Source organism: Scomber japonicus, chromosome 7, assembly GCF_027409825.1.
Source record: "Scomber japonicus isolate fScoJap1 chromosome 7, fScoJap1.pri, whole genome shotgun sequence".
Taxonomy (NCBI): domain Eukaryota; kingdom Metazoa; phylum Chordata; class Actinopteri; order Scombriformes; family Scombridae; genus Scomber; species Scomber japonicus.
The window spans coordinates 34,521,090-34,538,157 of record NC_070584.1 but is presented as its reverse complement, the minus strand read 5'-3'; the positions used below and the strand labels follow the sequence as shown (position 1 = coordinate 34,538,157).

The window sequence follows — 17,068 nt, the reverse complement described above, 5'->3', positions numbered from 1 at the left end:
GTATTGGGGAGTAACTAGTTAGATGCAATGGTGTCACATAATTTAATGAAAAAATAAATATAAGTGTAATCTGTTACAGTTACTCATGAAAATGTTGATGATTACACAGTAGGTTACATCTGAAGATTTTCCTCATTTTTAATATTTAACATGTTACTGAATACATATATTGCTGTTTTTAATTATTTCAAATCAATATTTTTTATATATTTAGTAAATAAATCATGATGTGGGTTTAAATGGAGTCACAGTACCAATTAAAGTCACTTTATTCATCAAATATCTTTATTTCATATTCTAAAATCTACATGAACTAATGAAGGAAGGAAGGATGAGAGGAAGGGAAGAAAGAAGGATATATGAAAGGAAGGAAGGGAGGATGGAAGGGAAGACGGAAGGAATGACGGAAGGGAGGATGGAAGGAAGGAAGGAAGGACGGAAGGAAGGAAGGAAGGAAGGAGGAAGATAGGAAGGACAGGAGGAAGGGAGGAAGGAGGAAGACAGGAACGACAAGGAAGGAAGGAAGGAAGGAAGGAAGGAAGGAAGGAAGGGAAGAAGGAAGAAAGGAAGGAAGGAGGGAGGGAAGGAAGGGAGGAAGGAAAGAAAGAAGGACAGATGAAGGGAAGGGAGGAAGAAAGGGAAGAAGGAAGGAAGGATGGAAGTAAGGACGGAAGGAAGGAAGAAAGGACGGAAGGAAGGAAGGACAGATGGAGTGAAGGAACGTAGGAAGGAGAGAAGGAAGAAGGAAGGAAGGAAGGACAGAAGGAGGGAACATTTACCCTAACAGATGAAAACATTGGTTATAAAATGAGAAAAGTCATCAAATGTAATAAGTTACATTACTTTGATGAAGTAATTGAAATAGTTACATTACTTATTACATTTTAAACAGAGTAACTAGTAATCTGTAATCTATTACATTTCCACAGTAACCTTCTGAACCCTGTGACTTGAATCTGTTTGAATGTTTCTGCAGGTGGAGGAAGGATCGGCTAAACCCGGCAGAGATTTCACTCACAGCACGGCGGCTCTCATCCAGTTTGATCCAGGTCTGACTCTACTGGACTCTACTGGACTCTGTTCTGTTCTACTCTGCTCCTGTTGTGTTCGAGTCAAGGAAGGAAGGGAGGAAGGGAGTAAAGGAAAGAAGGCAGGGAGGGAGGAAGGAAGGAAGGAGAGAGAAAGGAAGGAACGACAGAAGGAAGAAAGGGGGATGAAGGACGGAAGGAAGGGAGGAAAGGAAATAAAGAAGGGAGGAAGGATGGAGGAAAGAAGGAAGGAAGGTAGGAGGGAGGAAGGAAGGTAGGAGGGAGGGAGGAAAGAAGGTAGGAGGGAGGGTGGAAGGAAGGAAAGAAGGACAGAGGAAAGAAGGAAGGAAGGAAGGACAGAGGAAAGAAGTAAGGAAGGAAAGAAGGAGAGAAGAAGAAAGAGAGGAAGGTAGGGGGGAGGAAGGACAAAAGAAGGAAGAAAGGGAGATGGAGGAAGGGAAGAAAGAGAGAAGAAGGAAAGAAAGAGAGAAGCACAGATGGAAGGAAGGAAGGAAGGAAGGAAGGAAGGAAGGAAGGAACAGTCAAAACAGATGGGTCAATTTGACCCGGGAGAACGACAGGAAGGTTAACATAGACAATGTCAGCTGACTCTCTTTTGGATCAGTTCATTACTATCATGGACATGAAGCTCTGAATGAATAAACACTGAGCTGAAAAACTACAACTCCCAGAGGGCATTGCTGTTAGAATTAGTTCCAGTTAGAGGGCTTCAGATTACAGGTTGAAGTTAGAGGTTGATCTTTGTAGAAATTTTAATGAATTTCTGCAGAATATAGCAGATTTTCTATCATTTCAGCAACTGTGGTTCAATGTTATCTAACCCTCCTGTTGTCCTCAGGTCAAGGAAGGACGGAAGGAAGGAAAGGAGTAAGGAGGAAAAGAGGAAGGAAGTAAGGAGAGAAGGAAGGAAGGAAGGAAGGAGGGAGTAAGGAGAGAGGGAGGGAGGAAAGGAGGAAGGAAGGAAGGAAAGAAAGGAGTAAGGACGAAAAGAGGAAGGAATTTAGGAGAGAAGGAAGAAAGGGAGGAAGGAAGGAAGAAAAGGAGTGAGGACGAAAAGAGGAAGGAAGGGAGGGATGGAGGGAGGGAGGGAAGAAGGAAGGAAGGAAGCAAGGAAGGATGGAAAGAGGAGGGAGCAAAGAAAGAGGGGAGGAGGGGAAGAAGGAAGGAAAAATTAAAGAAAGAGGAAGGAAGGAAGGAAGAGTCAAAAGAGATGGGGTCAATTTGACCCGGGAGAACGACACAAGGGTTAATGTGATGTGGTTCTGATGTCCGGTTGATGTTTTTTTTTAGGAGTCAATGTGAAAACGTGGAACATTTACCTGATCGATGACGGTCTGGAGGAAAACCACGAGGTCTTCACTGTAACCCTGAAAAACCCAAAGAACGCCGTCCTGGGTCAAAGAAGCTCCGCCTCCGTCGAGATCATCGACCCCAGAGGAGGTGAGAGACTGTCAGTGATAAACTAAACAATCATCGACCAGGTCTGTTTACATCCAGGTGGGGAGTCCTGGTCCTCTGAAATGAGGCCAACGCGCAAGTAACTTAGAGCTGCATTCTATCAAAAGGCCACCAGGGGGCGACCGTCTCTATACAAGTCAATGGAGAATTCACCAACTTCTCACTTGATTTCTAACCTCAGTAAACATTTTCAAAATGTGTTTATGGTCTCAATCGCTAGTTTAAAGCCTTCTTCAATGCAGTATGATGTTCATTTGGGACATTTTGGCCTCTCTGATTTTATATTTGACGATAAAGCAGGGTATGCATTAGGGGGTGGCTACGTCCTGATTGACAGGTTGATTGACCAATGTCTTTGAGATCCAGCCCTGGCAACCATAGCAACCTCCCCGCTCCGCCCATGGACCCACCTATGGCTCCGTCCATGGCCCCGCCTCATGCCCATATAAGTAGAATCTGTGTTTTTATTTTTCCCAGCATGCACCTGAAAGTTTCAAGATGGCGCTGCCTAGATTCGAAACTATTGGCTTCTGAGCAGCAGTCCACAAACCAATGGGTAACGTCACGGATGTTACGTCTGTTTCTTTTATACAGTCTATGGGCTCAACATGATTCTGCCTTCAAACAGAGGCCTGTGACGGCGAGTGGCAGAGAGGGAGTTTTTAATCTACAGCAGAAGAAAAAGAAGCAGCTGCCACATCATGTTTTCAATAAATCATTAGCGTCTGTTTCAACACACACAGAATGTAGCTAATTTTTATAACAGTGTCCTCTCTGCTGTCCATCAGGAAGGTGCGATCCAGACGACCTGAGAGTGGAGGAAGATGAGAAGCGACTCCCACCTCCCCCTCCTCCTCCTCCTCCTCCTCACCTCCCTGAGCCTGAGGAAGACCCAGTCACCGACATCGAGGCAGAGCTGCTGTGGGAGAACCAGCCTCATCCTCCACGAGGCGACGTCCCAAACCGCCGGCCCTACCTGGACTACGGAGAGGGGGAACCACAGGACCAGGCGGCCCCCAGCTACAGCCACATCCACTACCACAGCAGGCAGCTACCAGGGAGGAGCACTGGAAGCACTGGAAGCACTGGGAGCACTGGGCACAGGGTCAGACTCACAGGACCAAAAGTAAGTATTTCTTCCTGTTTAAGCTGCAAGAATAAAGAATATTTTCCCTGCTCAATCACCAAGTTTCCATCTGAATGATTATTTTACTTTTTCATCCACTGCAGTTGTGTGAATATTAGAAGATAAACATAGAAGTGGTTCTTCTATTTGTTTTATTTTGTAAAGGAATTCAAAGTTAATGTTAAAACTCATGAATCGTCAAACAAAAAGACTTTAAAAGCTTTTTCTGTCTGTAATAAAAGTAATTGGACTATTTGATTTTGCCTATTTTATTTCTTTTTTGCTAATTTCTCCATGCATTCCTGTGTTTATTGAAACTGTGCAATAATGTTTTATCATATTTGTGAAACAAAATGAAAAGAGCGTCAGTCAAAGTTCAAATGATGGAAAACATGACATTTCTGTTAGTTTGATGAGGAAGGTCAAAGTCTCCTCATCATCGCTCCACACAGATCTGCAAAGCAACTAGTGGAGTAAAAAGTGCAATATTCTCCTCTGAAATGTGATTGAGTGGAAGTATAAAGTAGCATCAAGTTAAAATAAAAAAGTCACTTCCTACCACGAAGCATTTATATATTACTGTATGTATAAAGTGTGTATTTGTCCTGTCGAGTTTGTGAGTATTTGATCGTTGTGCTCGTGTTCAGGTCCATCTGTCAGGAGAGAGGACGCCTGAGGAGAAGGTCTGGACGGTAAGACACACACACACACACACACACACACACACACACTGATGCTGATGTCTGGTTCTCCTCCATCAGTTCCACAGTCTGACTCCTCTCCGGGTGGAGGAGCTGAAGCCAGAGCCGGGTGATGTCGGGTGGAGCTGGTCAGGTGGAGCTCACAGTCATCACCTGCAGGAGCTTGGAGTTGGAGACGCTCCTCAAAACGATCATCCATCTCCCAGACAGCAGCCAGAACTGCGCCAGCGCAAGGTGCAAACACACAGATTTCCTTTCATTTTAGTCTGAAGTCTGTTTTTATTTGACTCTTTTACATCATACTGAGAGTTCTCCATTAAAGGACGAGTTCACAGTTTTAAGTGTGTCTTAAAATAGCAGTCAGGTCCTCATATGAACACTGAAAGCTTTCCCTCGCTGTCACTCTGTGTTATATATTTGTGAAACTGTGTCTTTGTTCAGACGGGGAAGTCAGTCAGCAGCTCCTGTCCTGATGGTTCGACTCACTACAGGAGACGCTGTTACATCCTCAGCTCGTCTGTGGCCAGCTGGGCCAGCGCTGAGCAAACCTGCTCACAGCTGTAAATGACACACACACACACATACAGTCACTTTTGATCACATTACATAGACTTACATCCATTTTACTGGAGACTATCCCTTACCCTAACCTTAACAACTGACCCAAAAATCTGCATTTTACCAACTAGGCACATGACTTTTGTCCCCAATTAACACATCTTAATTCTGAAATCTGTCTCTGAAAGTGGCCAATGACAGACCCACATACACAAATATATATATAGAACCAGTCAAAAGTTTCAATACACCAACTTATTCAAGGGTTTTGCTTTATTTTTACTATTTTATTACCAAACTAAGTCAGGTTTAAGGTTCGTCTAACAATGTTAAATAATGTTTGAATGAGATAATTCTTTGGTTTAATGTTGAGCACTGTGTTGCATTATGTGCTATAGAAATTAGTGTGTGATGCTTGGTAAGTTAAGTGTATTTGTCTCTGTATGTGTGTAACATTAGTATTTCTTACTGTGTCAGGTTTAACAGCAGTCTGACCAGCGTGCGGTCCAGAAGAGATATGACATGGTTGTGGAAGTTTGCAGGCAGGAAGCCATTTTGGATTGGTGAGTGACTTCGTTCATCACAACACGGTGAAACACCTGAGTGAAAGATTAATGTCCTCATTTATAAATAATGTCTGTTAGTTCTGGGAGTCAAACCTGAACCTGAATAGTAGTGGGTGGGTGTGTAATTCTTCTTAATTCTCCAGGTATGTCTGGGGGTCCGGGCCGCTGGATGTGGGCTGACGGTCGCTCGGTGTCTTTCTCTAGACTGAGGGGGGCTTTGCCGGGCCGCAGTGAGGCCAACGTCGGCTCCGACTGTGTGCTGGTTGAAAACCCCACAAGCTGGATTTCCACAAGTTGCTCTGCCGAAACCCAACACACATTCATCTGTTCGTCGCCGGCTCACACTCACTGAGAGATATTTACTGCTATCAGCCCCGTCATAACGACCTGTGTGAACGCTGTGTTTAAGTCATATTTAATGTTATGCAATGATGCTGCTCTGTACATTAGTTTTCATATTTTTGTCATAATAAAGATTGCTGCACAAATCGAAATATGAGTCTGTAAACCAGAATGAAGATCTGCAGTTTAAAACTTTATATTTCAGGTTTAAATTCAGCTTTTTGCATTAAACTGATGTAAATGTATTTTCATACTTAAACATGTTTTTATCTCGAGAAATAATATCGGCCGATATTTACTTAAAAATGTAATATTGGGAAGTATTGATATCTGATTTTTTTTTTTTTTTTTTTACCGATGTAGGCTTCAGCATTTCCGAGTCTGCATGAACGCAGCATGGGACGTTTACCGGCGCGCGCTTGATGATGTAAAACAACACACTAGACTTGTGGGTTGCTAACCGTGGCTAACAAGTTAATATCGTCCGCCGTCATGTACACGAACACACAAACAGAAACCAGCTTTACCTCCTCGTTGTCATTTTCTCTGTTATGTTTTCGGGGAGTTGCCTCTGTGACGTCAACGCCAGAGTCCGGTGGGTCCCAGAGCCATAGAGAGGGTTAGGGTCTCCATGGCTCCGGTGGGTCCTATCTGGGTGCTACTATGCTGGAGAAACAACAGCTGAGAGGAGCGAGTGAGAGGACTTCCTGTAAAGGTCCCGCCTACAGAAACGGGCAGTGGGACATCACAATACAATCAGGCTGGCATAATGTGTTAATTCCACAATAGGAGATGTGCTATGTTGTTACTTAACAGTGTTGGTGTAAAAAGCCTGCATGTGTCCGTATTGGGTGATATCGGTATCGGAAATTAGGACTTGGGGAATATCAGCAGAAAAGTCAATATCGAGCATCCCTAGTCTGGAGTAGACTTTAAACTGAATGAACTTGGATATTTAAAAATACAAGAACATTATAAAGACCTGTTCTTGTTTTGTTATAAAGGTAATTAAAAGTTTTCACTGATACTGTGAGGAAACTGTGATCTTATGAGACTCTTGGTGTTTTTTAAAACTTCAGCCCATTTCCAGAAGATCGAAGTCACAGTTTACAGAGTAGTCTGCAGGGTTCAGTCTGCAGAAGCACATTGTGTGAAGAACTTAATTCAACTGGATGGAAATAGTTGAAGATGCTTGAACTTCTATTTTTCTTTCACTTATGACTTAATGTATCTGCTGAATGGCTGTAGCTGTAACTCTTTCAGTTGGCAACTTTTTTGTAGAGCTGATTGAGGCTGCAACAAACAGACCTGGAGTTGAAAAACTACAACTGTGTGCATCACATTAATGTAAGTTTATTTATTTGTAGTACTGTGAAATTGTCAGCAGAGGGCAGCACAGCAACACTGATGACTCCATAATGACATGTTTGAGTCCAGCAGATCAATAAATCCCAAATTACAGTAAAACAACTAATACAAAAACTATAAACATACATAATTTTGTTGTTGGCTTCTAGAGCAAACAAGAGTTGGTCATTCTTTTGTGGGAATGAAGGAAAAACTCTTCTCATCATGGTGAGTAAAACCACAACAATGGCTGTATTTGTCTGTCCTATTCTTGTACTGTGTTTATAATGAAATCTAATTATATATTAACCCATTCAATAACATATTTGGTCCTTTTTTTTTTGCTATTTTATTATTCATTCAGTCCTATATCTTAAAAAAGTAGAATATGTTTTGCTCAGTGATAAAGTACTAGTTTATCTGTCTGGTTTTAAAATTAGCTAAATTAAATCAATACTTACATCATATTTAAATAATAACCAACAGATGTATAACCAGATTCAGGGACTTAGGGATTTAAAAGCACCTAGCAGCAGTTATTTTCTCCTTCATGTTGTTGACTCTTTATGTCCGTTGTGACCGTTACTTTCCATAACGGCCGCATTACGTCCGCCATTTTGTTAGAGCAGCACAGTGACGAAGCAAAAACAACCATCACCAACTTCATCTTTACTCACCTTCTAAAGACTCTTTGAAGCATATTATTTGTGAGTATTTGATTAATTTCAGCTGTTAGTTTAGTTCTGTGGACGTGCATTGCTGGATATTAAATTAATAACTTCAGCCAAGGTGCTAGCTAGTTTGTAACAGTAAGTTTTGGATAATTTGTCAGTCAGTTTTTTTTTCTTCCTAAAAATTATTTTATACAGCTTTCATTATTTTTGGAAGCCTGTCTGTTAGAGATGGGAGAAAAACAATTATGCTATTGGTTCAAATGGTTTTATTTTAACATGTTTAATGTACTTTAATGTGTATGTGTTATTAATATATAATCTTTCCTTCAGGGTTCATTAACTTATCTTAGAGTCCTCTCTGTAGAAATCTGTGATTGTTTATTCTGAACCATTATTATTAAACATTATAGTAGACCACTCTACTATATATTATTGTTGTAATTTACGTTATCCACTGAAATGAGTTATTTAGCAGGGGGTTTGAACACTTGCAGGTTATGTCAAATTCTTATTAGGAGGTGAGCCCCACTAAAGGTCTGATTCAGGCCTTTATTTGATAGCCTTTTACCAGTAGATTTTCCCCCCTTAAATGATGTGATTTGACTCTTTCTGCAGCTGCATTTTACATCCACCATTTTGTTGGTGCTGCACAATGACGACAACCTCCTTCCGCTTTATCCACTGTCAAGACTCCAGTTGAAACTTTGGTAAGTATTCAACTAATTTCAGATATGCTAGTTTCATCATTTCTCTTTTCTGTGCACAAATTAAGCAATATTATTGATAATTATTATTATCTGCTTTGTTGTCTGTTACACTAAACATACTAACAATATAGTAGATATTATGTGACCAGGAAAGCAACAGACTACCAAAATGCATTCATCCTCTTAAACAAACTATCATAAGCGACACTTTTGGGAAAAGTTTGTAAATCCTGCAATTTTTTGCAAAATCTTGAAATAAATGTCTTCATTATTTCTAATGAGAGAATGTATTCATTTCTTAAATGCAGGTGGATTTAGGCTGATAATCTGATCCAGGAACAAGTGAAAACAACAGATCACCATGGCCTTTACAATTTAGCAATGTCATGCATTTACCAGCACTATTCTGTACCTGCTTGTCATTAAAATCATAGAGATTATTATGCTGAGGGAATATTTTAATAATCTGTATTTTGTGGCCACAACATTTTAAGAAAAATGGAAACATTCTTCTTGATTATATTTTTGACACCTGACATATTTTATATCTTTGGAAACTTGAGGATCTCTATTTAAGTTTAAAATACCTTGCTATATTTTGATAATGCTTGTCCTGTAGAGGGATGAGTGGACTCCTGGACTGAAGAAAACAAATGGAGTTTTGGAGACATCACAGATTACTTTGAATTATTACCATTAAAATTCAGTCAAAGTCAAAGAAATTCATTTTCATACACTTCCTTTTAGAAAGAAGCATAGCAGACGTTTGTCTTTTGGTATGATAAAGTAGATTAGCATTCCATTTCACTGTGACTTCAAAGGTAAGCACTAAGGGTTGACTTTTAGCATTGAAAAGAAAATTGGAATTGAAATTTTCTAAAAGTGATTAATAGAGAGAAATACAAAAAATGTAGAAATTCTTTGTCTAAATAGGGACCTCCTAAATTAAAATAAACACTTTAAACAACTTTTAAGACCTTCAATTTGTAAAATTTTATTAGGATTTAAAGACATAGATTGGCACACAAAGCTGCTTTAAAAGTTTCACAGATCTCAATTCTACCTAGTCAAGGTTGTAGTTACATATTAACAACAATAAATACAACCAAAAATATAACATTCTCTTGTATATTTTACCACTGTAAATAATGTATTATAGCTTAAAACATATACAAATATACATCTCTGAAATAACATCTTAAGTAATCAAACACATTCCTCACAAAAGAACTGAATATGATTCATTTTTGTCACCTTCTCATCATCATTATTTACACTCAAATAAAAACAAAAGTACTGAGAACTTCCTCAAACAGGGTTTCAGAGAGCTACAGGGCTCTTGTGCACTCCATCATACTGTAGCAGGTGACTGATTAATGTTTCACTGTCCCTGCTGTTAACACAACAATTTACAGCACAAAAAGTAAAAATGCTCCCACATAGCCAGATGTTACATTAGGCTCCCTAAAAGTAAAACAAACAAGAACAAAAAGAAGGTTAAGATTAAAACAAAATTATTGAAAAAGGGTGCACTGATGAATTGGACATGTTTCCTTAGAGAATAACTATGTTGCAGCAAGCAAGCAATAGCCAAAAACGCATATAGTACATAAACCCTTGTGCCTCACTTAAAAAAGTGCCACTAAAATGTCTGCATCAAAAGACTGCCATAAAAATATTGTAAATTAATATTATTTTATAAACATAATATTATATTTAAAACAAAAAATATAACATTATCTTGTATATTTTACCACTGTAAATAATGTATTAGAGCTTAAAACATATACAAATTTACATCTCTGAAATAACATCAAAAGTAATCAAACACATTCCTCACAAAAGAACTGAATATGATTTTATTTCGTATGTGTGAAAGAAGAAAAAAACTAATCTAAAAACAACATATAAAAAAGAAAGCACAATGGTCTCACTGAAAACCATGAACTTACACCTAATAGAAAACACAATGCAATGCACTGTCAACCACATCCGAAAGGGAGTGGGAAGACACACTTATTGAATCCCACCCCTACTTCTTAAATCAATGCTTGCTAGAATAGCTTCTTCATATATAACACATTTACATTAAAATAAAAACAAAAGTACTGATCAAAAGTACATCATACTGTAGCAGGTGACTGATTAATGTTTCACTGTCCCTGCTGTTAACACAACAATTTACAGCACAACAGAAAAAAATATCTGACATCAACACAAGAAGTAAAAATACTCAGAAAAATGACTAAAAATAATTACAAAGTTTACAAAAGCTGAGATGAACAGAATATGTGAACATATGAATATATACATACAGCAGTACAGGAATCATATGTTCTATCAAATGAATGTTCAGGAACTGACCTTTATCATTTACCTCTCCTGCCTGTCATGGTCATCATTTGCTGTTCTAGCTTTTTAAACATATTTTCCACTCTTATGTTTCTTTGCTCTTTGTTTAGGTTGCACATTTCTCTGTTCAATCAAGTGTCCTAGTTTACATGCTGAATATCATATGCAAGGGGTCCATTAATTGCAAAACCCAGGTAGAAAGAAACTTTTTCTGTGCTGAAACCAGTTCTTATTCCACCAATATGAGCAGGACGCACAGGGATTTTCAGTTTTCCATAGTTTGCAAACAACTCTCCTTGCTCAATGGTTCCACTGACTCGATGAAGGCGGCTGATGATTTCTTTTTCTTTGAATATGTCCCCATTCCACCAAAGTTGTGCCAGAGCGTCACGAGGCATCTTAGGCAGAAAACTCTTATCCAGGTTAGGTTTAGAGATAAGCCTCTTGAGTCCCTCTTCTTTCCCCAAATAGAGCTTGGCACCAGTGATCCTCTTCTGAAACAACTTTGACAGATGTTTGCGGGTTGAGTTTCGAATTGCAGTCACATATGTCGCAATTTCTGTGTTTTCCTGAGTTGGACTTGGCCAGAGTAACAGCAGAGCCAGGTAGTATGGGTCTGGGAAGGGATACCTAAGTCCTACATCTTGCAGAGTTTTCAAAAGGAGATCAGAGAGGTATTTGTAGCTCTTCACATGTTTAGATTTTGGTTTCAAAAGGTAAAGAACGATGTTTGACAAAATGTAATTGATTGTTTCCTTTGTCTTTTTGTGAATAAAATGCTGCTGTTGTTGTTGTTGTTGCAAGAATGCATAGCATTCTGTGACTCTCTCAATCTCTTCAGCAGGTTTGTCTAAATGCTGAAGGACCCCTACGAATGTATCTGCTTGGTTCATCTCAAGAAACAATCTTCGTTCTTCGATATCCATTTTCAAATTGAGATTGGGATTGTTTTGTCGTTCTGTTTTGATTCCCTCTGGTGTAGTGCAAAAAAGATTCACATACTTTTTAAAAAGAGCACAGACGGTCCAACGATTCTTTGAATCAAATTCTGAATTGTTCCCTTTTGTGTACGTGAAGTAACAGTCAAGCAGTTCAAATGTTTCTTTTACTTGAGGTTTTAAATTGACGATGAACGGCTCATGTTCCTTGATGATCTCCACGTATCTGTTGTTGATCTCATTGTCAGTCTTATGGACGCTGGTGATTGGGATCGATTTCTTCAGAAAACTCTGCAAGTACTTCTTCTTCATTGGACCACTCTCCTCAAAGAATGGCAAACGGCCCAAAATCTCAAATATCAGGAAAGCAATTTCCAGCACACCCACATAGCCATAAACATTATATGACTTTCTGGGATAGTCATCTGATTCATCATCAGGCACCTCTTCCTCAGGTTCATCATCTGTGCTTGCCAGCTCTTGAGCCCTTTTAAATGCTCTGATAGCATTATCTGCGATTTTAATGTTTGTGTTTAAATCTTCTGGGTTATGTGTTGCCTCTTGCTTTTCTCTCTGGATGTTGGATTTTAAATTGCTTTTGTACACCTGTCCAATTGTGTCAAATGTGTATGAGTTTTGCTTGATCTTCATGGCCTTATCTGCCCACTTCAGAGCCTCTGGGAAGTCACGCTCATTGATGTACAGATATCTTGCCAGTGCCTGTGGAATAGATGCACTTGTTTCAAACCTGGATGATGCTCTCACAAATATTTCTTGGACAGTTTGCCTCCCTTGCTGGCTGTGGATTTTCTCTATGAAAGGAGAAAATAGTTCTCTCTCATCTCCGTCTTTCTTGCGCTGCCTTTCAATTAACATTCGTTGAATTGACTGCATGAATCTGTCTTTGACAACTCTAGCACTGAAGAACAGATCACAGTGAAGAATCTCCATAGAGATATCACTTACTTTTAAATAGCGGCTTCTCTCCAACTCTTTCAGACAGGCCCATGCTATGGTGTGATGAAGGATTCGGACACCTTTGTATCCGCCCCACTCTTCATCTGTGTCTATGATGAGGAAGTTTGAATAGGGTGTCATTCTGTCCAGTACACTGTCCTCCCTCCAACGTATCACCTTCAACCCAAGAAAATCCTCACACAGAGAGAGAGAGATTTCAGATTCTGCCACAAAGGTGTTCAGTAATGCTAGAAAAGCAAACAGTCGGGCTTCTTTTTTGCTAAAATCAAAGCTCTCCAGTGTGTTACGAGCAAGATCGTCTACATAATCTGTGTCAAAATTGCTCTTCATGATCATGAAACTGTAAAAGTTTTCAGGCTTTTCGTGAGTTTCTTCGAGCTCTTTAAGTTTCTTTTCAAACTCCTTCTGTTCCTCTGATGTTAATGAAGCAGTAATGAACTGACATGGTGAAGAATTGTCTTGTCTATATTGCTCCTTCGGGTTATGTGAACGGACACAGTTAAGGATGATAACTTTGCAGTTTTGCACATCATCCATATGTGTGTTGGAGAAATCCTCTACAGCTTTACGGATGCAGCTGACAAGATCATAAGGATTCTTGGTTTCTTGTGAGTCATCAACTAACAGCAATACTGGAGATGGTTTTTCGCTTTCAAGTTGCATGAGTTTTAGAACTTGAATAGCTACTTCATCTTTTGGCAGTGTGTTGTCTTTCAGCACAGCACATCTGAACTCTTGACGGAGATCCCACATCACATGCATCGCTAAGGTGGTCCCGCCACAGCCTGGATGGTGGAACAGGTTGAGCAGAACACATGCATTTTTTGAATATGTCCGCTGAGACCTAATCATCTTCTTCACATTTTCATACTTGTCCCTTTTGATGAATGGCTTTTCTGTGTCTTTGTCACAGAAGTAGAAGTTCCACCATTTGACTTTACCTCCTCTGTAGAATTCTTCCTCAACTTTGATTCTGAAGTCATAGAAATCTTGATTGTTTTCATCATAGATGTTTTCACAATGATTCAGACATAAAATGTCCAAAGCGGTCATTAAGTCTTTATCTTTCTGTTTCAGAACAACAGCACTGAAGTCTGAGGAGGGAAGCAGCCTTTCAGATGACTGATTGAAAGGCCCAAGTGCCATTACAGTCCCATTGACCTCAGTGAGGATCAGCTCATATATGGATTGTGTGTCAATGTCACAGTCACACTTGTCTTGTATCAGCTCCCTCCATTTCTCATACGTGCTCTGAGAATCACAAATAGTGATGATGTTTTTCTCCTCTGTGTGTTTCAAGAAGGACTTGTAGGTGTCAAAGATTGGGTCTTTCTCAGTGTCCACAGGGGAAAGTAGGAGGAAGATGATGAGACTTCTTCCTTGGAGGAGAACTTCAGGGTTACAAATGAATGAAATCAACTGCTCTACATCTCTGCAAGATTTTCTCAGCCAGTTCTTATAATCTAACTTTCTGTTTGAGTCACTGTCAAGGTCATGTCTGCCATTGCAGAAGACCCAACTGGTCTGTTTGTAGAGGTTAAGATTCTTTATCACTGTTTCAGTCTGCCCTTGATATTGTGATGGGGTGTGCTGATTGGCTACTCTTGATTCTCTGTATGAATAACACAGTCCACCTTTAGCAGCAGACTCAGGGTCATAATCTAACACACAGAACAATTTCAACTTACTCAGAAACTGGAGGTTCTGCACTTGTTCTGGACTGCTTTTGTTTACAACAACAACAAATCTGTCATAGTGGTCCAGTGAGTTCCCACCACAAGTCAACAAGTTCTTAAGTTTGTCACCCTGGTTAGCTTCTTTCTTCAGAGCTTCTTTTGAATGACACTGCTGCTTCAGTTGACCTATATGAACAGAAAATATGTACATTATTAATCAGTCAAACACAACATCTCTAAATTGTACTTTAAAGGTTAAGGTTGGCGTTATTCTATATTTCTATTTATTGTCAGAAAATCCCAAGAAAAAAACAAACAAAACCAACTATAAGGATATATGAGTCCACACCTCTCAATACTTTCTGACTTCCACACCATGTTACAGACTCTCAGCTCCAAGCTGAAAACAGGCTCAGTAATTTCCCAGCTGGCTACTGTAGTGGATAAAATTGTGCATTTGTTTGGGACTATTGCTCTTGTCAGTATTTCTGTCAGCAGGAAGGTGTGTGTGGGGCTGAGTCAAAATTAACCACAGTTTGTGTTCATGGTCATTGAAGAACATGCCACCCAGTGCAGCAGTGTGGCTCAATCATGTGACTAATTATTTATGTTATATGTCAGGCTTTACATACACAGGTCGTTTTATTTATAGTATAAATGCATTGTTTCAGTGGGTTTGGTCTTTTAAGGTGTTTATTGACAGTAAGAACAATATGGAATATCACTAGTTGCCCTAAGTGTAGTGAGGTTACTGCAAATATATTTTGTTGTCATTTGAACACTCAAAACTAAATTTTCTTCAGCATTAATAACAATAGTTTAACCTCAAATTAAATTATATTTAATCAAATGAGTGAGTGTGTATGTGTCAACGTGAAAGGATAGACAACATCACAAACTAATGCAGATTATAAAATACAACTAAAACATATTTAAGGTCAAGTTATAAACTTAATTATTTGACTATAGGTTTAAATGTTGTCTTACCCATGTTCCTTTCCAGATGACAAGCAAGGTCACATTGACTGATTTCTTTCAGAACCTCCAGTGTGACCTGTAAGGCCTCATTGCTTCCATAGTGTTCAGTCAATAACTTGGCAGTGTCCATGGTGTCCTTGCCTTCCAGTTTACCCCGAGGAATAGGTTTGCACTTGGAATTGGTGTGTTGCTGTAAGTTGAAATGAAACCTTTTTAGGTCCTCCTTTAAAAGGTCGTCTAGGGTTTTCTGAATCTCAACAGTGATCTTGGGTATGTCAGGTACGGTTGCGGTCTACAGGAAGACAGGGATAAAATTAATGTTAATTTAATGTGAAGGTTACAAAGAAATCACAACTACAGGTTTTTTTATTTATTTTTTTATTTTATTGTATTGAATATAAATGACGTGACTATAACAGAAATTTTACCGCCACAGTTTCTTTCCTCTTGGACACCAAGACCTCTGCCTTTGTTTGCTGAATTTCCTCCTTTTCTGAAGTTCTCTTGACTGGCAGATGAACCTTTTCAGACATTCTTCCCACCATTTCTTCAGCTTGCTGGATTGCAGTTGCATTAGCCAGACTTTCTTCAGGTTTAATGGATTTCGGAGTTGCTTGTTGGTCTGTGCTGGTGTGAGGGATGGGTTGCAGTGTCGGCTCTGGTTTCTCATACAACTGACGTAGTTCTGCCAGAATCTTTACAGCAGGACCACTTTTCACATCCAGTTCCAGAAGATCTTGTTTCTTAAAGCAAACAAGGCAATCTCCAGATACATCTTCCTCTTGGAGGCGTTCTGCATATTTGCTGTATATCTTCACATGCTGTAGTAACCACTGGTTCACCTGTTCTTTTGTCCAGTTTTCCAAGTATGCTGGGAACTGTGACGCATGTTGTGATCCTTCCTTCAACCTTTCTAGATAAGATGTAATTTTGACAGCAGGCCCGTGTTTTATTCCCAATTCTAATATGTCTGTCTTCTCAAAGACAACTAAAATATCTCCAGACACTTCTTCTTCAAAGAACCGGTCTGCACAAGACTCATGAACCTTGACCTGTGTCATCAACCACTGGTGGACATCTTCTTTCGTCCATTTTTCAATTTCAGGTGGTGGCTTTGTTGTTGAGCGTTTCATATTGGATCAACTAAAAATGAAACAGATAAGTCACAGATCAAAAGATTGAAAGGAACAGTAAGACAGCATATTGCCTTAAGAAAGAAGATTGCAAAGTAAAATAAACAAAATAAATAAAAGTCAGAAATGTCAGTGATCCAGGTTGGCTTTTCAGGAATATTAAAATGTCCATTTTAATTATAATTGATACGTAAAGATTTTAAATTAGTTCATGAATAATTTAAATAAATTTAGTTCAACTGCAGTGGTGAGTTACAGTACACAATACAGCAAAATGAAAATGTATGAATAGTTGGGTAAACATATCCATTGAAGCACAGTATACATGCTAAATTACATTTTGCCCTATTATTAGGACCAGCAGTGTGCTATCAGACATGAGAAATTTAGTTAATTTTTTTGCATAGGAAATTATTTAGCTTTGACTGTGTGATGCATGATAGATACTTAATGGTGAGTGGACAGACCATGTAGCGGCTTTCCAG

General features: G+C 39.2%; 2 protein-coding genes across 2 annotated transcripts; one reads left to right on the top strand and one right to left on the bottom strand.

The window, feature by feature from the left end:
* The first annotated feature begins 2,375 nt into the window (after window positions 1-2,375).
* Window positions 2,376-6,073, top strand: LOC128362353 (C-type lectin domain family 7 member A-like). Its single transcript, XM_053323094.1, has 7 exons — window positions 2,376-2,381; window positions 3,388-3,633; window positions 4,281-4,325; window positions 4,395-4,568; window positions 4,776-4,894; window positions 5,370-5,455; window positions 5,602-6,073. The coding sequence occupies exons 1-7, from the start codon at window positions 2,376-2,378 to the stop codon at window positions 5,808-5,810; spliced, it is 885 nt and encodes a 294-aa protein (XP_053179069.1). The 3' UTR covers window positions 5,811-6,073.
* Window positions 6,074-11,020: 4,947 nt separating this feature from the next.
* LOC128362043 (sterile alpha motif domain-containing protein 9-like) lies at window positions 11,021-16,589 on the bottom strand. The gene is made up of 3 exons (XM_053322682.1): window positions 15,879-16,589; window positions 15,460-15,715; window positions 11,021-14,658 (listed from the first exon to the last, which is right to left on the bottom strand). The coding sequence occupies exons 1-3, from the start codon at window positions 16,581-16,583 to the stop codon at window positions 11,021-11,023; spliced, it is 4,599 nt and encodes a 1,532-aa protein (XP_053178657.1). The 5' UTR covers window positions 16,584-16,589.
* Between the last annotated feature and the right edge of the window lie 479 nt (window positions 16,590-17,068).

Coding starts and splice junctions, on each gene's coding strand:
- LOC128362043 (XM_053322682.1), bottom strand. CDS start 16,583: ATGAAACGCTCAACAACAAAGCCACCACCTGAAATTGAAAAATGGACG. Junction 15,716..15,878: donor AGAGGAAAGAAACTGTGGCG/GTAAAATTTCTG, acceptor GACATACCCAAG/ATCACTGTTGAGATTCAGAA. Junction 14,659..15,459: donor TCATCTGGAAAGGAACATGG/GTAAGACAACAT, acceptor CTGTTCATATAG/GTCAACTGAAGCAGCAGTGT.
- LOC128362353 (XM_053323094.1), top strand. Junction 4,326..4,394: donor CTGAGGAGAAGGTCTGGACG/GTAAGACACACA, acceptor CTCCTCCATCAG/TTCCACAGTCTGACTCCTCT. Junction 4,569..4,775: donor CAGAACTGCGCCAGCGCAAG/GTGCAAACACAC, acceptor GTCTTTGTTCAG/ACGGGGAAGTCAGTCAGCAG.